We start from the raw sequence: 23,638 nt of genomic DNA on the forward strand, positions 1-23,638 counted from the left end.
TTTGTTAGCTACAAGTGTGAGATAATTTACAGAGTAATTTACAGTAGGATTGTAAGTCCAGACTATGGTAGCTGTGATTCCACCTAGTATCAGTAACTTCTGAAGATGGGGTAATATGCATGTTGTTCATGATTCTGCATTTTGATCACTGTATCAAATACTCAGAATATATCAGCTATACCAAAAGTCACAGTGTGCTTCTGTTGAGTCAGACAAGTACTTAGTATTGGGTTAGTGAACTTTTTTGTGAGATTGAGCTGTTAGTTGCTTATAGCACTGATACTGTATGATGAGATTTAAAGCAGTTTCCTCTTAATTTGTACTGTATATATCTGAGTGATATGGCGAAAATGAATCTTTTTGTTTTAGTATAATTTTAGCACCCAGCTGGTGCCAGTGGTAAAGAACCTGCCTGCCAGTGCAGGAGACCAAAGAAACATGGGTTCAATCCCTGGGTTGGGAAGATCCTCTGGAGGAGGAAATGGCAACACACTCCACTGTTCTACTTGGAAAATCCCATGAACAAAGAAGCCTGGTGGGCTACAGGCCATGGAGTCGCAAAGAGTCAGACACGACGGAAGTGACTTAATACACAGATAGGGCAGCATTTTTAATCTCTAGAAGAATACTACCATGAATAACGTTTATTGAGTATTCAACTTATGCTAGGTACTGTGATAAGTACTTTACATGAATTAACTCATTTAATCCTCATAGTACCCCTTAATGTGGTCTACCCTGGTGGCTCAGTGGTAAAGAACGCATGTGCCAATGCAGGAGATGTGATTTTGATCCCTGAGTTGGAAAGATCCCCTGGAGAAGGAAATGGCAACCCACTCCAGTGTTCTTGCCTTGGAAATCCCATGGATAGAGAAGCCTGATGGGCTACAGTCCATGGGGTCACAGTGAGTTGGACGCGACCTACTGACTAAACAGCAAAAAATGAAATCCTTCATGTAGATAATATTAAATAAACACAGACACACGTATTTTATGGGTAAAGAAACTAAGATCCAGAGAGGTTAGGTAATGTGTTCAAGTCACATGGTTAAGGAGCTGTTTGAGTAAGCTTAAATACTAGTTCCAGAACTCTGCCCTTGACCACATCTTTGTACTTCATTATTTTTTAATAGCTTTGTGTGGATGATCTTGTTTAATGGACACAATAAGCCTGTGAAGTAGGCAGAGTAAACAGTATTATCTTCATTTTACAGGGGAGGAATTTGAGTCTAGAGAGCCTCAAGTGTTTTGACTCCTAGCAATGGCACCCCTCTCCAGTACTCTTGCCTGGAAAACCCCATGGACAGAGGAGCCTGGTGGGCTGCAGTCCATGGGGTTGCTAAGAGTCAGACATGACTGAGCCACTTCCCTTTCACTTTTCACTTTCATGCATTGGAGAAGGAAATGGCAACCCATTCCAGTGTTCTTGCCTGGAGAATCCCAGGGACGGGGGAGCCTGGTGGGCTGCCGTCTATGGGGTCGCACAGAGTCGGACATGACTGAAGCGACTTAGCAGCAGCAGCAGCAGCTGGTGCTTATTTCCTTTTAACATGGTATATTCTAGAAACATTTAGGCTTTAAGAAGTCAAGTTCAAGAATAATGGGAATACTATAATGTAGCTCCTTGTACTTGTTAACCCAGGCTCCTCAAAGTCCATTTGTATGACTAGGTTGGTGGAAAAGTAGAAAATGAAAACTGATTGATTCAGGTCAGTTTGATTAGCTGTTCAGTTTCTTTATATAACCCATCTGAGTTAAAGTGAAAAAAGTACATCTTTATCCTGATTATGTCATCTCTTTGCATTGTATGAAATGAACATCTCCCCCTTCCCCCTTTTTTTCCCTCTGAAAAGAGAAGATTTTGTTGACAGAATCTTGTGAACTGGATAGAGTTTAAAACTTGGTTTGTTTTTAGGTATGAAGTTGCATCTATCTGGTTTTTAGATACGTTTCAAGCATCATCTCCTAATACATGCTGTCATGCTTGACCACCTACCTAAATTCTCCAAGCTTTCTTTAACCTCCTTTATGCACTTTTTTTTTGTGCCCATTAAATACCCTTCTTTCTCTTGTCTGCCAAATGAGTTCAGGCATAAGCTCATCTCTGAAGCCTTTTCTGATGAAGACTGAGACTGAGTTGTTTTGTGTTCCTTGTGTTCCTCTGGTACTTTGTGTATACTTCTATATAGCCTTGATAACTACATTATAATTTTAGTTATGTGTGTGTCTTAGAATGGGAGTTCTTTAGGGCAAATAGTTTGCTGTGTTGGACTTGATATTCCAGACACATAGCATAGTAGGTGCTCTTTAAGTGTTAATAAATAAGTAGTGATGGTGTTCTGAGAAGAGGAATAGCAGTGTGTTCTCACTTGTTATTTTCTTGTTGTCTTTTACAGCTATGCATGCCCAAAGGGCTGGCATTCAAGACTCAGGCTGATCCCAGGGAGCCTCAGTTCCATGCCTTTATTATCACTAGGGAGGATGGCTCTCGGACCTTTGGGTTTGCTCTCACGTTTTATGAGGAGGTGACTAGCAAGCAGATCTGCAGTGCAATGCAGACCCTCTACCACATGCATAATGCAGAGTATGATGTCCTCCATGCTCCACTTGCTGATAGCCGAGACCTCAGTGGCATGGAGGATGGTGATGGCACTCCTGGGACCAAGCTGCAGCGCTTCAACTCCTACGACATTAGCAGAGATACACTCTACGTCTCTAAGTGCATCTGCCTCATCACGCCCATGTCCTTCATGAAAGCATGTCGGAGTGTGCTGGAACAGCTTCACCAGGCAGTCACTTCGCCTCAGCCCCCTCCACTGCCCCTTGAGAGCTACATATACAATGTACTATATGAGGTGCCACTCCCACCTCCTGGCCGGTCCTTGAAGTTTTCTGGTGTCTATGGGCCAATCGTCTGCCAGAGACCAAGTACCAATGAGCTTCCCCTGTTCGACTTTCCTGTCAAAGAGGTCTTTGAACTGCTTGGGGTGGAGAATGTGTTTCAACTTTTTACTTGTGCCCTTCTGGAGTTTCAAATCCTGCTCTACTCACAGCGTAAGTCAGTGCTTACTAGAGCTCTCTTCCTGACTAGGGCCTCTCTTTTTTTCCAATTCAGGTAACTGGGGGTGACTGTAAAGGCCAAGGGCTGTTAGAGTTTGAGCAGAATCCACATCTTTTGCTTTCCATGACTCATCAGCTTTTGTAAATTCCAAGTATGTGAATTGTCAACCAATTGCAAAGAACAAATACAGAATTCCCTATTTAGCATTAACTAAATTAACTTGTGGCGCTAGTGGTAAAGAACCCAGCTTCCAAGGCAGGAGACAGAAGTGATGTGGGTTTGATCCCTGGGTTGGGAAGACCCCCTGGAGGAGGAAATGGCAACCCACTCCAGTATTCTTGCCTAGAGAATCCCATGGACAGAGGAGCCTGGTGGCCTATGGTCCATACAGTTCCAAAGAGCCAGATATGACTGAGATGACTTAGTATGCACACGTGCTGGATGGCAAACTAATGGAACATGAGAGGTCTACCATTTCTTATTGACTATCATCATGGCCTTTTGCTGGACTCTCCAGTCTGGGAGGAGAACCCTGTCTCCTAAGTCTGGCTGATGGCTGAAAAGAGGAGGCAGGAGTTGATGTTTGTGGGACACACTTTTACCAGTTTGTCCTATCACTCTGCAGAGTTGTTTCTGCCCCTTCCTCAGCCTGACGGTAGTGATGACCCTTCATATATTTGAAAAAATGAAGATGTGTTGCTTTTTTCTGTTGTTTGTTATAACTGAATTGTTTTTATAAATGAGATGTTAAGTGATTTTGAGCAGTGGATTTGGACAAAACAATAAAGTAGAGCAGAAGGAAAAAATATTTATTAAGGGAGTGAATTAAGTAACATGAAATTTGTTCATTCGGAACATATTTACTGAGAGTATGTTGTGTGCCAGGCGTTATTCTAGGGGCTAGAGATTCAGGGTGGACAAAATAGATAAACATTCCTGCTATAATAGAACTTACATTTCAGTGGGAAAGAGGTGATTTTTGCTTGCTTGGCTTGTGAGCTCTTAGTTCCCCAACCCCAACCCAAACCCCAAATCTAGGCCCTGGCAGTGGAAGCACCGAGTCTTAATCATTGGACTGATAGGGAATTCCCCCCACCCCTCTCTTTTTTGGAGAGGTGATTAAATAGATAAATGTACAGTATGTCAGGTGCTAATAAAAATAATATAGTAATTTTAATAAAAAGTTAAACAGTAAAGAGGATAGTATTGGGGGAAGGGAAATTCCAGTTTTTGATAGAGTGATTAGATTAGACCTCTCTGAGTGATCCATGTTAATGTTTGTAGGAAAAGTTTTCCAGGCAAAGAGCACAAGAAATAGAAAGGTTCTGAGACAAAAATGTAGTTAGTATGTCCAGGAACAGTGAGGGTGCTTGATGGATAAAATGGTGTGAGAGAGCAGGCGCTTAATAGCAGATGGTGTTAGAGACTTAACAGGAGGCCAAATTGTAGAGTCCTGTAGGCCACTGTAAGGACTTTGTTACTCTGAGATGTTTAGTCATTGGAGGTTTTAAGATTTTTGACTTTTTATTTTGAAATCATTCCCAGCTTATAGAAGAGTTGTAAGAAATATTCAAAGAACTCTTGTATACTCTGCCACAATTCACCAATTGTTAACATTTGGGTGCATTGTTTTATCATTCCCTCTGTATCTCTGTATGTGTGTGAACATAAATGAACCATTGAGAGTCACTGTAGATTCCATGTTCCTTGATTCCTTAGTACTTCAGCTTTTATTTTGTAAGAACAAGAACATTTTTTAACATAGCCATAATATGATTAATAAATTTAGGAAATTTAACATTGACAAAATAATAATACTGTATTCAGCTTTTATTTACCATTGTTCAATAATGTCCTTTATGATAAATTTTTAAAAATTGAGGGATAGTTGATACACTGTTATGTAAGTTTCAGGCATACACCATAGTGATTCATGATTTTTAAGGGTTATATTTCAGTTGTAGTTGTTATAAAATATTGTCAGAGAATACAGACAATATTCCCTGTGTTCCCTGCATTGTACAATAGGTCCTTGTAGCTTATTTTATACATAATAGTTTTTACCTCTCATTTGTTTGTTCTCTATATCTATGAGTCTGTTTCTTTTTTGTTATAACCTAGTTTAATTTCTTAGACTCTACATAAAAGTGAATGATAATTAAAAAATTCCTGGTTCAGAATTTTAGTCCAGTAACATATGCAGTATGCATATTGCTTTTAGTAGTCAATTCTTCATGTCTCTCATGACTGACGTTTTTGTAGAGTACAGGCAAGGTATTTTGTAGAATGAACGTCCATTTAGGTTTTTCTTCTGATGTTTCCTTCTGGCTAGATTCAGGTTATACATTTTTGGCTGTGATATCACAGAAGTGATGTAGTGGTTCTCTCAGTGCATTATATCAAGAGGCACATCATGTCTGTTTTTATCACAGGAGGCACATGATGTTCACTTGTCCCATTTTTGATAATGTTAATTTGATCACTTGGTTAAGATGACGTCTGCTGAATTTCTTAACTGAACATTATCATTTTTTCCCTTTGTAATTAATAACTAATTTGTGAGTTGATACTTTGAAACTCTGTAAATTTATTGTTGCTCTTCAGAGTTTTACCTAATAGCTTTAGCATTCTTTGATAATTCTAGTCTGAATTAGTTACCAGGCTGGTTGCTTTTTACTGTGAGGAAGAACATTTCATTCTCCCTTGTTTATTATTGTATGGACTCATATTTTTATTTTATTCAGTAGGTTATATGGTCCATTACTATAATTAATTTTTTTTATTTTGAGGTCAAATTGTTCCAGATATGGTCCATGGGCCAAGTCTGAATAATGTTAGTTAGGAGGCCATTGTAATAATCGCAGTGAGACTCTATGTTGTCTCTTCACTAAGGAGGTAACAGCAAAGTGGTGTGAAATGATTGGATTCTGGATATGATTTGAAGTAATAGAGACTGTGTTGAATTGAATAGTGTCCATCTAAAATGGACAGCCAGTAGTTAGCTCCAGTTAATTCCTTTGGAAATCCTGGCCTGATGTTTCTAGATCTTCCAGTTTTTCACGAGGACCCAGATTTTTTATGTGAAATTTTTGATTTTTAAACATTCGTAACAATGTTCTTGTTAAACACTGCAGAACAAATAAGAAAAGCCTCTGTTGACTGAGTGTGGTTCCTGAGGCTTCACTTTGCAACTTGTTTTAAGTAATGATGTTTCAGACTCCTGTCTCCTGGGTGATGTATAGACTTGTGTAAGTCTTGTTGCTTTTTTAGTTACTGTTTCTTGACTGTGCTCAGTCACTCAGTCGTGTCACACTCTGCGGTCCCATGGACTGTAGCCCGCCAGGGTACTCTGTCCATGGGATTCTCTAGGCAAGAATACTGGAGTGGGTTGCCATACCCTCCTCTAGGGGATCTTCTTGACCTAGGGATGGAACCCGTGTCTTCTGCATTGGCAGGCAGATTCTTTACCACTAGTGCCACCTGGGAAGCCCATGTTTCTTGAAACAGCTGACACTGAAAAACATGGGTTTTAATTACATGGATCCACTTTTGTGTGGATTTTTTTCAATAAATATGTACTATAAGAATGAACAATCCATGGTTGTTTGAATCCTTGAATGTGGAACTGTGGATAGAGAGTGGAGTGAAGTGAAGTGAAAGTTGCTCAGTCGTCTCTGACTCTTTGCAACCCCATGGCCTGTAGAGTCCATGGGATTCTCCAGACCTTGAAGTGGGTAGCTATTCCCTTCTCCAGGGGATCTTCCCTGCCCAGGGATTGAACCCAGGTCTCCCTCATTGCAGGCAGCTTCTGTACCGGCTGAGCCACCAGGGAAGCAGAGGGCCACCTGTAAATGTTTGAGATGATGAAGTTTTAGTCATCAGCTTTTAATTATTGCATTACTAGTTAAACAAAAAAACCAAAAACTATTTCCAGGTCATGTTTAGTCAGGAACAACGTGTAAGCTGCTCCAGAGTTTTATTGGTGACCACACAGGATGCTTTGCTAAAACTTCTCTATCTAGTTGATGCATATCAGCTTCTGCTCACTTCCTACTCATTTGTCTTCATTTTCTGGAAAGCTTTTTGTTACTTATAACTCCTTTAAGCTGGGATTTGCTTAAATAGTGGGCTGAGTTTTTAGTGAATAAAGCTGTTTAACCCCTGTGAAAACTCACTCATTTGAAATCAACCATTCCAAGAGGATATTACTCATATGGTTTTAAAATTTTTGTTCCTACTTTGTCCTTAAGTATCAAACCATCATACCATTTGTAAATAGTAACTTGTTAAATTTTGATTTTAATAAATCTATTGTATTGGCTTTGCTTATTTTAAAAACAAAACTCCAAAAACAAAAAGAAAAAAAAGTCTAGAAATTGCATCCTAAAGAAAAGCTAAACTTTGAACATAAGCCTTCTCTTCCAAGCTATGCTCCCTGACCTAGAATAGGCTTTTGAGTAATGAAAATCAGTCTTCTGAGTCTGTCAAGTTCTAGGGAAGGTTTTTATCAAACTGTTAAAATGACACTAGGTTGTCAGGTTGGGGGCAGACTTAGCTAAGGGTAGAAAACCAGCTTCTGCTTGGTTGGTGGTTCTTTGGTCTTGATCTTGACTGCAGAGTTCACATCAGCTCTTTATAGAATGCAGACTCATTTAAGTGGTAAATGAGGTGTTTGGCATTCATGCTGAATAGAAACCAGACCACAGTTCCTTTTCTTTTTGTTCTAGTTCTCTACCCTCTTTCTACCTAAGAGAATCTACTTAGCATTCTCATTTAGTATTTAGAGCAAGTTGCCATTTATGAATTCTGTTGTATTTCTATTAAATGTTATAATGAGAATGGACCTGTGTATGTGTTGGGGGAGGGGGTATACTTCAGCATGTGATCCACTGAGGTTTCTGCGTTGTCTCTCTGATACCCATAAGAGAATCATGCTCTGAGCATACCCTTGCTGAAGTTTACACTGTTCTTTCTACATGTGGAATTGTATTAAACATTTTAAATTACCATTGGAGAAGCAAATGCCTTGTTTTTGACTGGTTTGTGTGTATGTGTTTATTTTTTTGACCTAGATTACCAGCGACTGATGACTGTGGCGGAGACAATTACAGCTCTCATGTTTCCTTTCCAGTGGCAGCATGTCTATGTTCCTATTCTCCCGGCTTCTCTCCTACATTTCTTAGATGCTCCTGTGCCATACTTGATGGGCTTGCATTCCAATGGCTTGGATGACCGGTCAAAACTGGAGCTGCCTCAAGAGGTAAGAGAAATGTGGAGCTTAGGTGCTGGTGCCTGTGGCCCTGATACAAGATTTGGGAGACAAGAGCTTTGGGATGAGTCCAGGGTGGTATTGCCAAGTTTGTTTTCTTTTATTTTGGAGAACATAAATAACTTTCCAGGAAAAAAGTAAAAATAATGAACATTTAGCTCAATTTATATCATTCCGGAAACACTTATCACCTGACATACATTTATTGTAATCTCTGTGTTTCTACTATTATGAACTGCCTTTTTCATGCACATTTTTTTAAACACAGGATTTTATGTATTTTTAAGACATTTATTAGAAAATCTTATTATGTAAAATTTTAAATTTACATGGAAGAGAGTAGCATATTTCAATACTTAGCTTCAACAGTTATCATACATTTAAATTGTATTTTATTTATATACTATTTCATATTATTTAAAGAAATTCCACATAATATGATTTTATAGCTACTTTAGTAGCCAGACTTATGTTAATAAATCATTGGTTTTCTTTTACAGGCCACAGTTGCTCTGTAAAAGTTGACCAGATCATGGTGATTCTTGTAGTACTGAGACATCTTTGAAAATTTTCCTTGCTCAAGATAATTTAGGCCTTGAGATAATGCATTTCCTCTCTTGCTGTGAGAATGGCCTGTTCAAAGTCTTTTCTATTGTTTTAAATACTAACATAACTGATTAAAAATAAGAATTTATTTATTTAGTACTTCATTCTAAAATAAATTTAAAGCACCCTTAGAAATAAGATTGTTTACTGTTTATTTTCCTAGAACTACAGGTAAAACTCGTCTACCTCTTTTGGTCATTTGGTGGCTGGTATGAAACTAGCTGGGGGAATTGGGCTTTACTACTCTGAATTTCATAGTCAGTGGAAAGGCCTGGGAAGAACACTTTGGAGTATTCACACAATGGTCTCATCCCTCTACCAGTGATTTTTTGGGGGAAGATTTTTATGTATAACTGAGGAATATGAGTAAAAGGACCTCCAAAGAAGAAGCCATTCTCATGGAATTGGGTCTGAGCAGCCTCATGTTTTTGGGCATGTCTGGGTAGCCACAGTGATGAACAATCCTGATAATTAGATCATACCTCCAATATTTAAATTATATTCAGATGCATCTCTTTTTCTCTGTCCTTTGGTTTTAGAATCAAAATGTCTTCTTTGTAGTTTTTGCTTTTTTACTTCCTTGCTTCTTTGATTTTATAGTGCTTTGTGCTTTTTGGGGTGGGACAAGGTGAATTAAGAAAGAAAAGATCTAAATGATGTCAGCTAAAAAAAAAATTCAGAAGTCTGCAAAAAGAACAGAGTTTATTTGGGGACTTAAGATTTGCAATTGGGGAGAATCAGATTTGGTAACCCCTGAAAGAGTGTTCCAAGGAAGAGAAAGAATCGGGGCCTTATAAGGACAAAAAACCATCAAGTTGTTAAAAGTTGCCCTGTGAGAGTTGGGATCGACTCTAACCTAAGTCAGAATATTTGTCCTTAAGAAATCACAAGTTATTTTATGGTAGGGGTCCTATAAATATATAGACTGTCACAAATTGTTTAAGGGTAAGGGCCTTTTAGTATCTTGAGTTTTTGGAGGTGTTCTAGGTGATTTCATCAGGCCAAAAGGTCTAAATCCGTCCAGACTGAGTCGTGCAAACATGATACCTCCTTAGTGGCCTCCTGACTCCATTTTAGAGATCTCTTTTAGCAATACTGACTCCATTTTGATTTTCACAATGATGGAGAATACCATTGCATTTTGGGGTATTGGGTTTTTCTATGTATTTGTCTACTGATAAATATGCCTGAAGAGTAGATATCAAAGATTGGAGTGTGGAGAGCTTTTTGTTGTTGCTTTAAATGATTGCATATTTAATATTGGCACTTCTTACTGGTAAACCTAACTATAATTTTGTAGAAGTCAAATGAGAATAACAGTAGAAATGATTCAAGGTAGAAAGGCAAAGAGGCATGCATAATCTGATAAATAGGTCACTAGGCAAGAAGCCAGATTTCTGTTTTATTTTCATCTTTGGCATCAGCTGGCTGTACACTTGCGGTCAAGTTCTATTTCCTGTAGGGTCTCTCAGTATCATTCTGTGTGTGCTTCGGGTATGTGGGTGTGTGAAGAGGCTGCTGGGAGACCAGCAGTTTTCTTAACAGGACTGTTTGAGAGACTGTGGGTTGTTTGAGAAACCCAGAATCTCACTCTGTTCTGGGATGTTGGAGCTTCCACTTTGCAGCCGCCACTGTTGCTGCATCTTTTGTACTCTGCCTCTCCTTGTGGTCCCCTTGAGAAGGAGTGGTAGGTTGGAGAATACCTGTGTGTAGTTTATAAGCAGTTCTAGGGTTCAGAGTCCCACTTCATCCAGCCAGTCCCTCTGAAGATCATGTGTTTGTGGGGATAGTTACACAGCTGGATATTTTCTACCTTAATTTTTAGCAGATGACCTCTGGGATAGCTGAGTCTGTGTAGTCCCCCTGGTAAACTTTAGGCTAGTAAGGAACGAGGGGGTTTCTCAAGGAGTAAAGCATCATCAAAGGTACACATAATGAATGGAGAGTGATAATATTTTTGAAAGATAATTTTAAGATGTCTCAGAGATGATACATTTATAGTTTCAAATTCTAACTGCACAGAAGTATAAAGTAAAAAATTACCTCAGATTTTACCACCCAGAGATAACTAAGGCTGGGAAATTCACTTAGGCCTTTGCAAGTGGACATCATTAGGGTATTGGGGTCGGGCACACTCGATCTATAAAAGGGACTTTATCCAGAGGCATAAAGAGTGTACATTCCCTAACCCCCCCAAGTCAGAATTCATCAGTTGCTGCCCCATCTTTGGGTATCAGAAGTCTGTGAAAAGCTCTTTGTTTCTTTTTACACCAACACATGAGCTCAGCTGGCTCTGAGCAAGTGAGAGTGCTGTGCTGCTTTTGTGAAGCTTTCTTTGTCCTGTGCTTCTCTTTTGGGTTTCATTGTCTGAGCACAGGAAGGAGGCAGTTCCTCCACAACTGTGTTGGGGGAGGGGGTGTTCCTTCTTTCTGTCTTGGGCCCCTCTTTCTTTCCTTCTTTTTCAGGATACTTTGTCAGTAGCTTTTCCCTAGTAATCTGTTGAGACTAACCAGTGAGGCTGTCTGTGATTTGGTGCTAGGAACTCAGGGCTGGGAAAGACCATTGTGATCTTTTGCAGGAAGGGATTTGGGAAACTTCTGTGGTTTGGGATATCTCTGTGATCACTGCCCCAGAGTAGCTAAGTCTTCCCATGGCCTCTCCTGATGAGATAGAAGGTTAACTGAAGAAAACTGATCACTTGGGTTCAGTGCCTCTTCCAGGCTTCTTCTTGTCCCTCAAGCTATTTGCAGGAGTTGGCCTCTTTTCAGATAAGGAAAGGGGTTTGAGGTAGATTTCAAGTTATTTCTATTTGTCAGAGCCCTCTGTGTCCTGACAGGAAAGAGCATGAAGCTGTTGTGCTGGTAGCTGAATGGCGTTCTTTTCATTTTGCCTTCTTATCCCTACCGGCCTCAGCCCAACTCTGAAGAATGGCTAGTAGTTTTGTCTCAGAGGCTCCTGTCTTAACCTCTGAAGTGCACCTGAGCTGCTTTCTTTTCTCCAGCCGCCCCTGTCCAGGAGTATCTGCAATATGTGGATACAGCATTTGGAGTTTATCAGATTCTTCACAGATGTTCTGTGTTTGGTCAAGAGCAGTGGGAGAAACGGCAGCCAAGCATTGTTGAGTGGATGTAGTTGTGTTTAGCTGCCTCTATGTTTCCTATTGAACAAACTGTTTTTTCCCCCCTCTAAAAAGAGGAGAACCAAGAAGATAAATAATTGCACTGTGTGCCTCTGGGGGGAGGGGTCACAGTGCTTTCTTCCGTTAGCTGTATGGACAGGGCTTGTGAGGCAGGTGATTTTCAAGACTAGATGATTTAATTCTGTCTTTACTATATTTTTTAATTGCTTGATCCAAAGGCATTTATGATTTTAAAATCTTAAAGGAATAAAAGTAAAAGTAGGTGTTATTTTTAGGTGTTAAACATGTATTAGCTCTTTAACAAGGAAGCATTTAACAAGGATGGAAGGGTTCAAAGTTGTTTTCTAGTGGAGGAACTCTGGAAAGTGGACTTTAAAGTGATTCTTCTAATTTTTGAATCTTGGTTATGGGAAAGTTCTCTTTAGTTATGGATTTGTTAATGGAGTAATTTATGCAGTCAGCAAATGTGTATTGAACGAATGCATACATGGCACATGGACATGTTAAAACATGAAATTTTCATAGATTGAGAGTCTGTGGAATAGTTAGATAAAGCTGGACTTACTATATGGTCCTCCTGCCTCCTAGAATATAAGACTTACTGATACAGGGATAAATAGCAGAAACAGTGGAACAGCATTTTGATATATAATAATACATACCATGTCAAAGAACTTTTTAGTAATGGAGCGGGAAAAATTGCTTGTCCATAGGAAAAAAAGGATTCTTACCTTAATCACATAACAAAGTGAACTTGAGGTGGAATAAGCATTTAAATGTCAAAAGCAAAAATTTAAATCATCTAGAAGAAAACATTAGTACAGTCTTGATCTCGGGGTAGGAACTTTGTGAACAAGATGAAGAAAACACTTTCCATAAAATAAAAGATTGACAAATTTGATTTTTTTAATTAAGAAAAAGACATTTTAAAATGAAAAGATAAAAGCTAGGAGAAGATATGTATAGGACACATACAACCTATAAAGAGTTATCATCAGGAGATTATAAAGAACTTTTGCAAATAGGTAAGAAGATGAGCAACCCAATAGATAAATAGGCTAAACATATGAAGAGAGATTGCATAAAAAATACACATTTCTTGTAATCAGGAAAGTGTAAATTAAATGTACCCAGTCAAGTGGAAACAGTATCTGACTTTATTTTCTTGTGCTCCAAAATCACTGCAAGTGGTGACTGCAGCCATGAAATTAAAAGATGCTCCTTGGAAGAAAAGCTATGACCAACCTAGAGAGCATATTAGAAAGCAGAGGCATTACTTTGTCAACAAAGGTCCATCTAGTCAAAGCTGTGGTTTTTCCAGTAGTCATGTATGGATATGAGAGTTGAACCATAAAGAAAGGTGAGCACCGAAGGATGGATGTTTTTGATCTATGGTGCTAAGGAAGACTGGAGAGTCCCTTGGACTGCAAAGAGGTCAAACCCTAAAACCCTAAAGGAAGTCAGTCCTAAATATTCATTGGAAGGACTGATGCTGAAGCTCCAATACTTTGGCCACCTGATGCAAATAACTGACTTATTGGAAAAGACCCTGATGCAGGGAAAGATTGAAGGCAGGAGGAGATGGGGACAACAGAGGATGAAATGGTTGGATGGCATCCCTGACTTGATTGATATAAGTTTGAGCAAGCTCTGGGAGTTGATGATGGACAGGGAAGCCTGGCTTGCTGCAGCCCATAGGGTTGCAAAGAGTTGGACACGACTGAGCGACTAAACTGAACTCAAGTGGGTATATTAAGAAATCTGATGATACCAAGTTTTGGAAAATACTTGGATTATTAGTAGGATCACTTTAGATTGTTGGCAAAAATGTAAATTGTTATAACCATTTTGGAATGCAGCTAGGACTTATCTTGTAAAATTGAATATTTGCATACATTATGACATAGCAGTTTCACTCCTAGGATATAACCAAGAGAAAATCTTGTACTTGTGTCCAAGAAAACATGTATGAAAGTGTAAAAGCAATACACAGGAAGCTAATTGAAGGCCTTTTGATGAGAAGATTGATAAATTGTTATATATACACACAGTGGGATATTGTATAAGAGTGAAAATGAATAATGGATAGTTAAATAAAACAAAACGGCTGATTGTTAGTAACTCAATGTTGAGTGAAGAAAAGTAGTACCACAAGACTACTTAAAGAGCAGTGATCCTTTTACAGAATTTAAAAACAAGCAAAGAATCTAAAGGCATGTATACATATGTGATAAATGAAAAAAGGCAAAAAGATAACATAGAATTCAAGATAGTGATTACCTGGGGGTAAAACTGTGTAGGTTGGGGAGAAGTACATTGGTAGATAAAAATATTGGTAATTTCTAGTTTCTGGGTTGGACTGGTTTAAAAAAATAACGTCTTTAAGATTGTTCCCAGAAAGTTGTCAACTCACATTCCCAGTAACAGTCTTTGTTTCCTAGTAACTTTGCCAGGGTTGGACACTGTAAATCTTTTACATTTTTGCTAACTTAGTAGGTAAAAATATTTTGTTTGCATTTCTTGGTTTATTAGTGAAACTGAACATCTTTTCATATATTCGAAATTAACAGAAACTTCTTCTGTTTGCCTTTCATAGCCATTTTCCAGCTGGATGAATTAGCTTTATCTCAATACTTTCTTTGAATATTAATCTTTTACATGTTATGTATGACAATTATTGTTTGCCAGATTATTAAAAAAAAATTTTTAATGGCAGTATTTATACAAGGTTTTTAACCTTGAATAAAGTTTAAAGCTTCCCTCGTAGCTCATTTGGTAAAGAATCTGCCTGCAATGCAGGAGACCCGGGTTTGATTCCTGGGTTGGAAAGATCCCCTGGAGAAGGAAATGGCAACCCACTCCAGTATTCTTGCCTGGAGAATCCCATGGACAGAGGAGCCTTGTAGGCTACAGTCCATGGGGTTGCAAGAGTCAGACACGACTTAGCAACTAAACCACCATCACCACCACCACCACCACCACCACCAAAGTTTAGAAAGCCCAACTCTCTACCCTAAGGCTTAATAGTAATCATTTATATTTTCTTTTAATACTTTTGTGAATGTTTTTATATTTTTTCACTTTTTGTTATGGAAAATGTTGAACATACGTAAAAATAGAGAGGCTAACATCCATCATTGCACAGTAATCATCAACTCATGGCCAACTCTTCTTTCTGTATCCTCCACCCTTTCCCCATTTACCCTACTGGATGAACCCTACTGGATTATTCTGAAGCAGATCTCACCCAACATTATTATGTCATCATGTATTTCATATGTGTCTCTAAAAGGTAGAAATTTTTTTTAATGACAAAGTGGCTTTATTTATATTTAAATCTTCAGTCTATCTCAAATTTATTTTTGAGTATGGTATTATACTTTTAACATTTCTAAATGTCCATTTGTCCCCAAAACATTTATTGACTGATCCATCCACAATAGATTGGTCTGTTCAAGACTATTCTTTTCCAACAGATTGTTGTTTTACATTTGTATTAGAATCCAGCAAGGCAGTTCAGTTCAGTTGCACAGTTATGTCTGACTCTTTGTGACCCCATGGACTGCAGCACGCCAGGCCTCCCTGTCCATCACCAACTCTTGGAGCTTGCTTAAACTCAGTCAGTAATGCCATCCAACCATCTCATCCTCTGTTGTCCCTTCTCCTCCTGCCTTTAGTCATTCCTAGCATTAGGGTCTTTTCAAATGAGTCAGCTCTTCGCATAGGTGGCCAAAGTACTGGAGCTTCAGCTTCAGCATCAGTCCTTCCAATGAATATTCAGGACTGATTCTCTTTAGTGTTGACTGGTTGGATCTCCTTGTTGTCCAAGGGACTCTCAAGAGTCTTCTCCAGCACCAAAATTCAAAAGCATCAATTCTTTGGCACTTCGCTTTCTTTATAGTCCAACTCTCACATCCATACATGACTATTGGAAAAACCAAAGCTTTGACTAGATGGACCTTTGTTGGCAAACTAATGTCTCTGCTTTTGAATATGCTATCTGGGTTGGTCATAACTTTTCTTCCAAGGAGTAAGCGTCTTTTAATTTCATGACTGCAGTCACCATCTGCAGTGATTTTGGAGCCCAAGAAAAGAAAAGAAAGTCTGTCACTGTTTCCGTTGTTGCCCCATCTATTTGCCATGAAGTGATGGGATCAGATGCCATGACCTTAGTTTTTTGAATGTTGAGTTTTAAACCAACTTTTTCACTCTCCTCTTTCACTTTCATCAAGAGGCTCTTTAGTTCTTCTTCGCCTTCTAAGTGTGGCCTCAGAATTTTCTTGGGAGAAGGAAATGGCAATCCACTCCAGTATTCTTGCCTAGAGAATCCCATGGACATAGGAGCCTGGTGGGCTGCTGTCCATAGGGTCGCACAAAGTTGGACACGACTGAAGCGACTTAGCATGCATGCATGCATTGGAGAAGGAAATGGCAACCCACTCCAGTATTCTTGCCTGGAGAATCCCAGGGACAGGGGAGCCTGGTGGGCTGCCATCTATGGGGTCACACAGAGTCGGACACGACTGAAGTGACTTAGCAGCAGATGCAGCAGAATTTTCTTGGCTATTTTTTTCTTTTATTTTTATAGGTAAGATTCAGTGAGTTCATCAGATATGCCCTTCAAAAAAGTAAAAATCTTTCTGGAAATTAAAACCATTTTACATTAAATTTACAAATGTGGGGATAATTAGCATCTTTTCATTATGGAATTTTCCTATATAATAATATATAGTGTGTACTTGTGTATATATTCATTTATTGAAATTTTATATTCCACAGTGATAATAACAGTGTCGATTGACATTTATTGTATACTAACACTGTCCTAAATCCTTGATGTTGGTTGTCTCTTTATCCTTGTTATAACAAATGCTTAATTAAGCACATGATAATACTCTGCAGTGAAGCAAATGACAATTGTCTTGGCAATTGGTTCATGGTTATAAGATAAATATACAAAGATACTTGGCAACAGGTTCATGGTTATAAATATACAAAGATAGACGACTTTTCTAATTTATAGCAGCATTACTTGAAAATTCCAACATGGTTGAGAACTATGAAATATTTAAGTTAAACTGAACAAGAAACATACTAAGACCTCTCAGGAGAAGAGTGGATGGTTACGAGCTTGAGGATATGACTGAAGTCAGGCTAGCTGAGTTCAAATCCCGGATGTACTACTTACTAGCTGTGTGACTTTGGACAAGTTACTTAACCTCTCTATGTCAGTTTGTCTGTAAAATAAGGATAACTATTGCCAGGTTGCTTTTTGTTTATCCAGATTACCTGCCTCCCCAGCAGTGTATGAAAGTACTGTCTCACTGTATCCTCTCAGAAGCAGTCTTAAAGCCAGAAGGAAGCACAGAAATCAAGACCAGCCACCAAATCTTACAAATCAGGAATGAGGCTCAGAAAGGAATACTGGCATGCTCAGGGCCATATAGGGAGATAGTGACAGAGTCAGATCTGGTACCCAGACTTTCTGACACTCTCCTAGTACTCTTTCTACTGTTGTAAGAATTTGTGAGTTCAGTAAATATTCTATGAGCATTTACTATGTGAGAATTTGGTGCTAGATTCTAAGCATCTATGTACTTATTATATAATCCTTATCACTAAGGTAAATATTTTTATCTTCATTTTATAACTGAGGAAACAGAGTTTCATAACTTTCCCAAGATACCAAGACTGGAAAGCATCAGGGCAGTATTGGAACTCAGGTCAACCTCTTCCACCCCATCTTTATGCCACACCTAATTTATCCCCATTGCGGATGTTTGCTCTTTCCTCTCTTGTTGATTATTCCTCTAAATAACTCTGGAGTTGTTCACAGTCCTCCTCCTGTTTTTACTACCAGGCTAACCTCTGCTTTGTGGACATTGACAACCACTTCATTGAGTTACCAGAGGACTTGCCTCAGTTTCCCAACAAATTGGAGTTTGTCCAGGAAGTCTCTGAGATTCTCATGGCATTTGGCATTCCCCCTGAAGGAAGCCTTCACTGTAGCGAGAGTGCTTCCAAGCTGAAGAGGCTCCGGGCCTCTGAACTCGTCTCTGACAAGAGGAATGGAAACATCGCAGGCTCCCCTTTACACTCCTATGAGTTCCTCAAGGAGAATGAAACTATCGCCCGCCTGCAGGCCTTGGTCAAGAGGACTGGGGTGAGCCTGGAGAAGGTAAGATGTTGTATATGGGTCTGAGCTAAGGTGATGACCTGGTCAAATAAAGTATAGGGTAAGAAAGTACCCAGTGCATACCTGTGAGTAGTGAAAGGATGCTCTGTATGGGAGACTCTGGATTTGGCCCTGGCAAACATGATCCTATGTGAATGCTACTTGAATCTAAATCTGGGTAGCTTTTCACTTGGACATCAAGGAGAATCTGCTGTCATTCTCTAAACACTGCAGCAGAGACTTAGAGGGATGATGGTGGCAGTCTGAGTTTGGACCTCTTTCAGATCCATTGCCATGTGAATGTCACAGCAACCTAGAGCACATAGAGCAGGAATTGTTGACTTAGAGAGCCTGAGTGTTTTGCTTAAGATTAAATGCCTCTATGTGGTTGATTTGAAGTTAGAACCTGGCCCTCTTGAATTCTAGTCCTCTGTTCTTCCCGGGGATGTATTAGCTTTCCATTGCCTGACTTTGATGAGACTGTCTGCTTTCCGTAGTTGTTTACTCATCTCTTCACCCTCTCCATTCTCACTGTTATATCACTTTCTTAAATTACATATAAACAAAATAGGGTAATCATTTTGTTGGGCTTTTTTTTTTAGTGCAGTGTGAAGCGTGTCATTTTCCTGGTTTGTTAGTAGTGCAGATATTAAAAAAGAAAAATAATGGCCAGTTAAAGAAGAGCAGAGAAATATTTAGAGAGATTTAAGAGGTTAAAAGAGACCAGTAAGGAGAAAATTTTAGGGAGAAAGGGAACGTTAATATGGGGGAGAAAAAGAGATGAAGGGAGAATGAGAGTCTGACCTTGGTGCTTTGCATTATCATTTTCTTGTTGCCTTCCCAAATTCCTTCTTTCCTGACCCTTGGGATAACTAGTGCCTTTTCTTCTATTGCTGTTTCTCTGCCTGTAATGAGTTTCTCTCCACTTTCATTGAGTTGCTGGATTCCTGCAAGTGGAACACCCTCATTTATCTCTTCTTCATGTCAGAATTCCTTTCTTTTTTTTCCCCCCATTTTTTCTCTTTTGAATGACTCTTGTGGGGAAAAAAGGATGAGTTGCCTTTCTTTGGGATAAAAAGAAAAACTTGGGTGTTCTCAACTGTTTTGTTTTGTTTTGTTTTTGTAGTTGGAAGTGCGTGAAGACCCCAGTAGCAATAAGGATCTCAAAGTTCAGTGTGATGAAGAAGAACTCAGGATTTACCAGCTAAACATTCAGATCCGGGAAGTTTTTGCAAATCGTTTCACTCAGATGTTTGCAGATTATGAGGTGTTTGTCATTCAGCCCAACCAGGATAAGGAGTCCTGGTTTACCAACAGAGAGCAGATGCAAAATTTTGATAAAGTAAGTATTAATATAGTCCTGCTGGGGAGGTGGTAAGAAATGAGAACATTTAAAGATGTGACTGAAGATGAGTTTTTCTTCCATAAAATGTGCTGGAAACAAGTTCTCGGTCCTTCTGATGTTGGTAAAGTGTTTGGTTGCTTTAGAGCAGGGTGCGGGTTAGTGCTATCAGGTGATTTACCTTCAGTCGGAGCTCTCTCAGGCACAGATGCACATGCAGGTTGAACACCAGGATTCTGGGAACGTTGATTGCCACAGTAGGTTACCTGAGTAAGTTTAGGCCGGTGTGTCAAAGTTTCAGGATATTTGAAATACATAAATTTTTTAAAATGATGAGGTTTTGCGCTTTGCTTTTTATAAAGACCTAGGAAGCTTCAGAGAACAATTAACCTATATGTAGGCTTGGTTGATTGAGGCTGACATGACCTCTTCCCTCTCGATGACTCTCTCTTTCCTTTTGGTCCCACCAGGCATCTTTTCTGTCAGATCAGCCTGAACCCTACCTGCCTTTCCTCTCAAGATTCTTGGAGACTCAGATGTTTGCTTCTTTCATTGACAACAAAATCATGTGTCATGACGATGATGATAAAGATCCTGTGCTCCGGGTGTTTGACTCCCGAGTAGACAAGATCAGGCTGTTGAATGTTCGGACACCTACTCTGCGCACATCCATGTACCAGAAGTGTACCACAGTGGATGAAGCAAGTGAGGCCTCCTTGTTGCTAGCTTTCTAGCCTCTTGGATTATATCACTAACATGTCCTTATTCCTAAATATGCCAGCTTCTTTCTCTTGTTTCCTGCTTTTGCATAAGTTGTTTCCATTGCCTGCAATGCTTTCCTCTATCTTTTTTGCCTGGCAAACTTTTTCTCATCGTTTAACACTGTGTCAGTTAAGAATGGGTCCTGCTATAAGTACTAGAGAATCTAATTAGCAGCGCATTAAATAAATGGGGCTTATTGTTCTCAAATTATCAAGAGGGGCAAAATTGGTGGTGGTTCGGCTGCTCAGCAGTGTAATCAGGAAATGAAATTCTATCTTTTCATTCTGATATTTTTAACATGTTGACTTTTATTATATTCATGCTTATTGCCTCATTGTTACAAGAGGCCTTCTATGTTCAAATTCAGGGCCAAGGGGAAAGTTGATGCCAGCTGTATCGTCCCTCTTATATCAGAAAGCAAAAGCTTTCCCAGAAATTCCCAATAGCTTCTATTGTCTCATAAAAGCATATTATGTGACTACTGTTAAGTGCAAGGGAAGCTATGAAAGTGAGTATTGACCTGGTATAATGTTAACCCAAACTGTATTGAGATTCTATTAGCAAGAAAGAAGGGGTGAGTGAGTTATGGGTAAGTAAGCTGCTAACAGAAATCCAGCTGATGTTTCTCTTCCTCTGAAGCCTTCTCTGATGCTGTCAGGCTGAGTTGATTTCTTTGCTAAGCTCTTTTGTACCTTGTTCTTGTCTCCCCTTTATAATCTCTGTTCTGAGGTATCATTATTGGGGAGCAATTTAAGATCTGAGACTGTATTTACTCATTGTCTTACTCCCACTCCTCTAACATTATACCTTGAACATATAGATGTTAAAAGTTGTTTGCTACTTGCATGGTGGAGTACACCTTTTTGTTCACAGAGATTCTGTCTGGATCGGTTTAGCTAGAGAATAGTCTCAGCCTGAGGTGTCAAATTAAGTAGTGCGCTCACTTCGTGAGTGATATTCAGTGTCCTTGTGGCTTATTGGTATGTTTTGTTTGTTCATTTACTAAACGTAAATATTTCATGCCCAGTGTATGGTAAGTGCTCACCAAGTATTTACTAAATGAATGAATGAATGTGCCATGCATTTTTTTAGGTTTTGAAGATACAAGTGGTGACAGTTTGGACAATGTCCTGGCTTCCTCAACCTTATGCTTGGTAGCCTTCTGACTTTATCTTTCAGCTCATGCTCTAGGCCTTTCATTAAGGTGATAGTCCTCTTGGTCAAGACTTGAGGACATGTTGCCCATGCAGGTGGAGTACTCTGACATAGTCATCTTTGCCTCCTAGAGCACACATCCAGTTTCAGATTCCAGAACCCTGCCTAAGGTTTTGGTCCTGGGGAGCAAAATGATCTCCTAAACCATCACTTTAAAGCAGGACTTCCCAATGTTTTCATGTTGTGTTACACTTGAAAATGACAATATTTATATATGGCTTTGAAAGTCCAGGTCTACCACTTAAGTCCAGGAAGCCTTGAATTTGGGCCTGCTTGGTCAGGATGCATGTCCTCTCCCCAGGAGACCCACATCCTGAAGTGTTCTCCAGGTCTGCCCATTAGAGCTGGTCAGGCTGGTCCCCCACAGAGCAGGGATTGCATGCCCGCACACGTGTGGCCTTGGCACTGTGTGCAGAGCTGGCCTGCCTGGGTGTGTGTTTTCTGCAGCCAAGAGTGTCCAGAGCAGGAGCCTGCTTTTGTAGATAGCTCTGTGGGGTCAGAGGGCTTCCCAGGTGGCGCTAGTGGTAAAGAGCCTGTCTGCTAATACAGGAGGCATAAAAGATGCAGGTTTGATCCCTGTGTCGTGAAGATCCCCTGGAGGAGGAAATGGCAACCCACTCCAGTATTCTTGCCTGGAGAATCCCATGGACAGAGGAGCCTGGCAAGCTATATAGTTCATAGAGTCACAAAGCGTCAGACACAACTGAAGCGACTTAACCTTAACATTGTGGGGCTAAAGGGAGGAGTCTGCTTATACTGGAGACTAAAATGAGAGGCTGTGGTGACTTGAGGCCTTGTTCTCCTGCCCAGAGGTTGAGGCAGTCAGTCCTCAGCCCATCTGTAATCCATTTGTTGAATACCAAATACTGATATGAATTACGCTGGTCTCATTTGTGGCCAGGACATGAATTCTTGTGGCTTGTTAGAATGTGGGGTTTGGGATATGGAAGGAGAGCTAACTAACTCTCATTTCTGTGACTCCTTTCAGAAAAATGAGTATCAAAGACCCTCCACGCAACTACACAGTCTGTTCCCAGGAGTAATGCCATTGGTATATTCCTGAGATATGTAATCCAATAATGCTTGTTCAGGGTTCTTCCCGCTGGGTTCAGATTTCTAGCCTAGAGTAGCTCAGCTACCTCATCTCATTCTGCATGGACAGCTCAGTTTCTTGAATCAGTGTGATTGGAAAATGGTAAAAACATAGCTAATGGTGACTTTTTAGAGATTCTTTAAAATGTGACATTTAGAGGAGATCTTGGAAATTCTTTTTTAAAGAATGAAGTTTCACAAATTTTGGTATCTTGTGTTTTCCTTTTTATTCAGCTCAAAATACTTTATTTCCTTTTTTGATTTCTTTTTCGACCGCTGGTTTATTTAGAAATGTGTTATTTAGTGTTAAGGTATTAATGATTATTGTTGGTCACAGGACTTAACTGTCTGATTCAAGTTATTTCAGATTTATTGAGACTTGTTATATGGCCCAGAATTTGATATATTTTTTAAAGTACTGCACTTTTTTTTTCATTCTTATCCAGAGAAAGCAATTGAGCTGCGATTGGCAAAAATTGATCATACTGCGGTTCATCCCCATTTACTTGACATGAAGATTGGACAAGGGAAGTATGAACCAGGCTTCTTCCCTAAGCTACAGTCTGACGTGCTTTCCACTGGGCCAGCCAGCAACAAGTGAGTCAACCCCAGAGATTCCCTGGTGCAGCTCCCAGGTCACAGTGATAATATAGTATCTGGACCTAGACTGTCATTTCCAGAAGACCTTGACTTTTATAAAGCAAATGTGGAGAAGATACAAACTGTCCAGGTTGTTCACTTGTTTAAACAAGGAAACAGGTGACAGAGCATCATCAGCTCCCGTCTCCACTGTGCAAATTGGGATAGCTCCATGTATCAGGACCTGTAAAAGGCCAGACTGCAGATGGGTTGAAATCATCTGCAAATCTCATAACTGGACAGCACCTAGCTAGCACTGTAAGTGGTGGGGTAGAGTAAGTAGTGGTTGAAATAATTGGAGTCTGACCTGAAACTCAGTAACTTGGCAGAATTGTTTT

The 23,638-nt window shown here is 39.6% G+C and overlaps 1 protein-coding gene across 3 annotated transcripts in view; it reads left to right on the plus strand.

Moving 5' to 3' along the window:
* Positions 1 to 23,638, plus strand: part of DENND5A (DENN domain containing 5A) — a 94,239-nt gene that overhangs the window by 43,783 nt on the left and 26,818 nt on the right. For all 3 annotated transcript variants that reach the window (XM_086340116.1, XM_086340118.1, XM_086340117.1), the window contains exons 4-9: positions 2,397 to 3,054; positions 8,134 to 8,321; positions 17,936 to 18,253; positions 19,377 to 19,592; positions 20,063 to 20,297; positions 23,108 to 23,258. In XM_086340116.1, coding sequence (XP_086196242.1) covers positions 2,397 to 3,054; positions 8,134 to 8,321; positions 17,936 to 18,253; positions 19,377 to 19,592; positions 20,063 to 20,297; positions 23,108 to 23,258 — 1,766 coding nt within the window. The remainder of the gene's footprint in view (positions 1 to 2,396; positions 3,055 to 8,133; positions 8,322 to 17,935; positions 18,254 to 19,376; positions 19,593 to 20,062; positions 20,298 to 23,107; positions 23,259 to 23,638) is intronic.

The sequence above is a fragment of the Bos grunniens genome, chromosome 15, assembly GCF_055505025.1.
Source record: "Bos grunniens cultivar Pamir isolate PY7600 chromosome 15, Bosgru_T2T1.0, whole genome shotgun sequence".
Classification (NCBI taxonomy): domain Eukaryota; kingdom Metazoa; phylum Chordata; class Mammalia; order Artiodactyla; family Bovidae; genus Bos; species Bos grunniens.